At 50.5% G+C, this 5,379-nt stretch overlaps 1 protein-coding gene across 1 annotated transcript in view; it reads left to right on the top strand.

Annotated features, from left to right (window-relative positions):
• Nucleotides 1–4,438, top strand: part of DDX1 (DEAD (Asp-Glu-Ala-Asp) box helicase 1) — a 27,198-nt gene extending 22,760 nt beyond the window's left edge. Inside the window, exons 20-26 of the mRNA XM_004686432.1 lie at nt 998–1,089; nt 1,996–2,068; nt 2,190–2,262; nt 2,347–2,389; nt 3,055–3,150; nt 3,389–3,509; nt 4,114–4,438. Coding sequence (XP_004686489.1) covers nt 998–1,089; nt 1,996–2,068; nt 2,190–2,262; nt 2,347–2,389; nt 3,055–3,150; nt 3,389–3,509; nt 4,114–4,244 — 629 coding nt within the window. The 3' untranslated portion in view covers nt 4,245–4,438. The remainder of the gene's footprint in view (nt 1–997; nt 1,090–1,995; nt 2,069–2,189; nt 2,263–2,346; nt 2,390–3,054; nt 3,151–3,388; nt 3,510–4,113) is intronic.
• The last annotated feature ends 941 nt before the right edge of the window (nt 4,439–5,379 follow it).

Genomic DNA, 5,379 nt, shown 5'->3' with positions numbered 1-5,379 from the left:
CAGTGTCTCTCTGGCAGTGTGTCACAGTGTCTCCCAGGGTCTCCAGTGTCTCTCTGGCAGTGTGTCACAGTGTCTCTCTGGCTCGCAGTGTGTCCAGTGTCTCGCAGTGCCCACAGCGCCCTGCCTGGGCCATCGCACAGTGCCCCCGGGTCTGCTGCGCTCCAGCAGCTGTCTGCCTTTCTCCGTGGGGCTGCGCTGTGCTTACCCTCCTGGTGAAGAGCTTCTTTCCTTTGCGCTGCCGCCGCCGCGCCAGCCCCTCCAGCTTCCGGCCGCCGTCCGCCTGCTGTCTGCTTGCTTAGCATACCTGAGGGCAGCCGTGGGCTGGCCTTTCTAGTGCGGCCTCAGGCTGCAGAGGGCCTGCCTTGATTCCTCAGGAAGTGCTCCCTTGGGCCTACTTTTGGCTTTCCACTTTAATGAGACAGGCGAGGTTCCTGCACACTGATGTTACTGTTTCTGGCCGGCATACTGCCTCATGCCTCGTCTGTTCCTGCAGGCCAGGAAAGTGACCCAAACAGTAAATCCGTTTGGATGTCTAGAGCCTCGCTGTAGTGGCGTTTGCCTCTGACAGGTGCTTTATGGGGGGTGGGGTGGGGGTAGGGAAGGGGCGTAATAGCAGGGTATCTGTAGAGAGAATTTTTTTTTTTTATTTTAAATATATTTATTTATTTATTCATACAGAACTGGGGTACAGGCCAGAGATGCGGAGGGTGAGAGGATTCACCAGAGACAGAGCAGAAAGCAGAACAGGCAGATCTAGGAAGTACACTGCTGAGGGGAGCAGCGGGCGGGTCAGGAGAGGTCTGCCACGCCATGTGGATCTCCTCCGGGGCAGGCGGGAATCGAACTCATGCGGAAGTGGCTTTAGCTTCTCAGTGCTGTGCTTTAACCCGCTGCGCCACCAGGGAGGGCCCTGTAGAGAGAATTTTTTATTGTCCTTTTTTTTCATTCTTGGGTGTAATGTTTTCCAAGGTTAACTGTCTAATGGTCTTTTCACTAGGACCTGATCAAAAAGGACACCAGTTCTCCTGTGTTTGTCTTCATGGTGACAGAAAGCCTCAGGAGAGAAAGCAAAACTTGGAAAGATTTAAGGTATTGATGCTTCATCAACTTCATTTCCTAAATACTTGAGAGGAGTTGTGCTTAGATTTAATCAATTTCAGCTAATATTATCAAAACAATTCTTGTGCTAGAAATTTCAGAGTATGCCTCCCCTGCTGGCACATCTGCTCAGGGCAGGACATCGCCATCCTGTCAGGCGCTTTCTGGCCCATCGCACAGCTCTGCTGTGGGAGTTTCCCGTTAGCAAAGCCTTAGGTACCTTCTCTGAGATGGGTGTTTCTAGAAGTGTCACCTGGTAGCTAAGCCATGACTGTGAGCATTTTTTAATAGTTTTCATAGAGCAGTTTTTTTAATACTCAGAACAGATTAGTAGACAGCTGTCAGCATGGCTTTGTGGGATGAGACATTTTCATCGTCTGTCCCCTGGTGTCGGAGAGCTGGGGCCAGCGCAGCTCCCCCGTGGCAGCCCCTAGTTACTCTGTGTGCTCCCTGCTGTGGGACAAGCAGCGTCTTATCTCAGGCCCCGGCACGGAGAAGCAGGGAGTGCCGGGCTTGGACAAGCTGACCTGCTGGCCGTGATTGCAGTCTGAATTTGTTTTAACAGAAGGACAAAGGTGATGCTACAGTTTTGCATTTTGTTCTTTCTCTGTTACTAGCCTGGATTTCTAGAGATAAGCCAAATTTTAGCACTGGTCTAGTATTTTTGTTATAAGAAAAGTGAATAAAAATGAATCCAGTCATTGATTTACTCACCTTAGATATGACAGCAGATTCTAACTTAAAAGTTCAAGACTTGACCCAGTGAACTATGAATATCCAGACCTCTAACTTGGTAGCAATGATGGAGGTCTCACTTAGTAGGAAGGCAAGTATTTCTGGTTTTGAGTTTGTTTTTTTTCTGTGTGCATAGTAATAATTCCTTTCTCTTCTCTTTAGAAAGGAGATGTAAGATTCTTGATTTGTACAGACGTTGCCGCCAGAGGAATTGACATCCATGGTGTCCCTTATGGTAAATAAAAATTTTTTTGTATGCCTGCAATTTGCATTTTATGAGGCTTAGAGTAAACGATCTAATATGTTTGAAGATTTTAGAAACCTGTGGCAGTTGTAATGACCATTTCTATTTACAGTGATAAATGTCACCCTGCCTGATGAAAAGCAGAACTACGTACACCGGATCGGCAGAGTGGGAAGAGCAGAAAGGTACTGCAGGCGTTTCTTTTCTCCTCTTGAAGCGTCTGCGCTTCCAGAATGAAGTCTAATCATGCGCCTTCTCTGATCTTTCAGGATGGGGCTGGCCATTTCCCTGGTGGCAACAGAAAAAGAGAAGGTAATCTTTCAGGCCGTGGGGTAGCAGCGTGTTGTCATTGCAGATGTTGGAGATAAAGGATTTTTTTCTTCCACTTAGTTGAATCTGGCTGCATATGGAATATGCAACTTTTGTCATGTGTTTTGTATACTCATTGAATGACTAGATAGTGTGAGGTGTAGGAAGGAGCAACATAAAACATGCCTTTCCCTAAAACCTTTCATGTAATTGTTTTCACCAAAAATATGGAAGCCGTCTCTGGCACGGTGCCACAGGTGACGTGTGGTGAGTAAATCATTCTTCTGAGAGGACTACAAATTCACAGAGCGTGGCGAGGACACGTGACTTCCCGTCCTCCCACCGGTCTCGGTGCCCACAGCACCTCTTCTCTGATCTCTCCTAGACACATCTGAACTTTATTTCTGACCTGAGCTTGTTAGCTCGTTCTCGGGTATTTCCTTCCCACCCTTGCTTTGTCTGAGAATTCCTTTCTCTGACTGACAGCCATTTCAGAAAACTTCTGGGGTCCTCGGAAGCCCTAGCTCATGAGCTGCCGGGTGGGGTATCTGGGGCTCCAGGCGGACCTGCAGGCTGCTTCTGGGCTGTGAGGACAGAAAATAGCGAAAAACTGGGAACACGGCCGTCCGGCCCGTCTCAGCTCAGCGCGCTCCCGCCTCCCCCTCCAGGTCTGGTACCACGTGTGCAGCAGCCGCGGGAAGGGCTGTTACAACACCAGGCTCAAGGAGGACGGTGGCTGCACCATCTGGTACAACGAGATGCAGGTAACACTCGGGAGCGCACGATAGACACTCTGCCGCAGGGGCCGCACAGCCTTTCTCTGGTTGTCAGTGAGAGGGACAGTGGTGGCAATGGAGGTACCTTCTTCACCTCGTCAGGAGCCTGACTTCCCTCCACGCGGAGGACGCAGCCTCCCTGGGTTTGCTCAGTGCTGTTCAGACGCCGCTCTGGCAGAATGAGCTTTTCATTTGCAAATGTGTTCATTTCTTCTCCTTTTCTTAGCTGCTGTCTGAGATCGAGGAGCACCTGAACTGCACCATTTCTCAGGTGGAGCCAGACATCAAAGTCCCGGTGGATGAATTTGATGGGAAAGTCACCTACGGCCAGAAGCGGGCCGCTGGCGGTGAGCTGCCCTTGCGCGCCGTCGCGTCCCTGCACGTGACCGGCCCCGGGGGCGTCAGTATGACAGCCGGTGGCTCCATATGATGAGTGTAGTCTTAGCGTATTCGCCACGGCTTTCTCACTGCCGACATCGGGCCCTTACTGTCTTGTCTGCTGGTTTGCGTTATGCCCCAGATGTGACAGGGAGGCCGCCGCTCCCGGGTGTCTCGGTGTTGGTGCCAGGGGAGCGGTGGGCGTCTGTGGCGCCGCTGGGAGTTGAGCAGAATGGACCTTTTGAACAAATTGACGGCTGACTATATTTACGCCTCATCCAGCCTTCTAGTCCCTTTGCTCATTCCTAAAATATACCCTTAAGATTGGCGCTGAACTTGGGGTTTCTAAACCCAGGAAGAGGATGGCGAGGGGTGGCAGGTATCGGAGCAGCTGTTAGTGGGGCCTCATCCTTTTGTGTGGATTTAGCAATTTAAAAACTTAGAGCTTGGCGGGAACTCGCCCGGTAGTACGTCTTTACAGCGAGAAGCAACGTCTTCTGCTGTCACAGCCAAAGCAGTGCTGACAGGCGACTCCAGGCGCATCGCTTACTTCCCTGTGCTGTGTGCGTGCAGGTGGGAGCTATAAAGGCCACGTGGACGTACTGGCCCCTACAGTGCAAGAGCTGGCTGCCCTGGAAAAGGAGGCGCAGACTTCCTTCCTGCACCTCGGCTACCTCCCCAACCAGCTCTTCAGAACCTTCTGATTTAACCCACGGAATGAGACCGAAGGATAAAGGTCTGTAGTCTCAACTCGAAACCCGCTGTACGGCTTCCAGGCAGCAGGCTTTGGAGTGATCGGCAGTTCATGCTAACTCTTGCATGTCAAGAAGCCTTGATCTTAGGGAGTCTTCATAACATGTCACCCTAACGGAAGTAATAAATACGATGACACTGTTTTTGTGAAGGTTTGAGTTTTATTTTAAATCCGTTTGTTTTCTTTTTTGGGAAAGGCGTGGGTTTCTGAGGTAGAGCTTGCAGGCATGCGACTTCGGCAGCGAACCCACATGGAACCTCTGGTGAGCGCCCTCGGGAGCGCTTCTCAGAGAGCGGTCGTGATGCGGCAGCCTCGAGACGGACAGAGGCTAGCGGAGCGCTGTGACATGAAAGGCCCTTGGCTGCGTGGAAAGCCTTGCTGAGGTCGGAAGCCAGACACTGTTCTGGGAGCAGGCAAAGGCCCTGTGTCGCATCTGTGGCGGGCCCGGCAGTGGCCATGCAAAGATGTTTCTGAAGGTTTGCCTCCTTTTCAAGAGTCTTTCCAGGTGACAGATACTTTTAAAGATAAATTACCTACTGTCCTGATAGATTTTATCATTACATGCAGTTCTCTGTAACTCCTCTGAATCTCTTTCCTAAAATAACAGAAGGGGAAGAACGGAATCGCTTACACACCATTGAATTTTCCTTTGTGTCTTCTGACTCTTTGCTTATGAGGCACGTCTTCGGGAAGTCGCTCTTGCCCTGGAGATTCAGTGAGAGCACAGGTTATTGTCATTTCTCGTACAGTGGCTTGCACACCTCTTAGCCTGACACATTTTCTGCAAATCTTGAATTAAACAATATAAAAACAGTGGGAAAATCATTAACCATGAACATTACTGGAACGTCATGGCTTGTGTGAGATGATGATGAGGGGACCCTTCTTTCACGTGTCTGAAACCTGCTTTCTTGGGACGCCCTCCCGTTCACCCCAAGGCTGTGAGGACAGTTCTTATCAGAGACCAACCTTAGCCCCTGCTTCAGCAGTGAGCTCTTGGCGGATGAGATGCTCTCGGCGGACGAGATGCAAAGGGGTGTTTAAGTTGTGGCACTGGAACAGCTCGCCCTGATCTTGTTTGCGTC

Source organism: Condylura cristata, unplaced genomic scaffold, assembly GCF_000260355.1.
Source record: "Condylura cristata isolate star-nosed mole 26May11 unplaced genomic scaffold, ConCri1.0 scaffold00020, whole genome shotgun sequence".
Taxonomy (NCBI): Eukaryota; Metazoa; Chordata; class Mammalia; order Eulipotyphla; family Talpidae; genus Condylura; species Condylura cristata.
The sequence above is the reverse complement of the archived record's forward strand: the minus strand, read 5'-3'. Positions and strand labels throughout refer to the sequence as shown.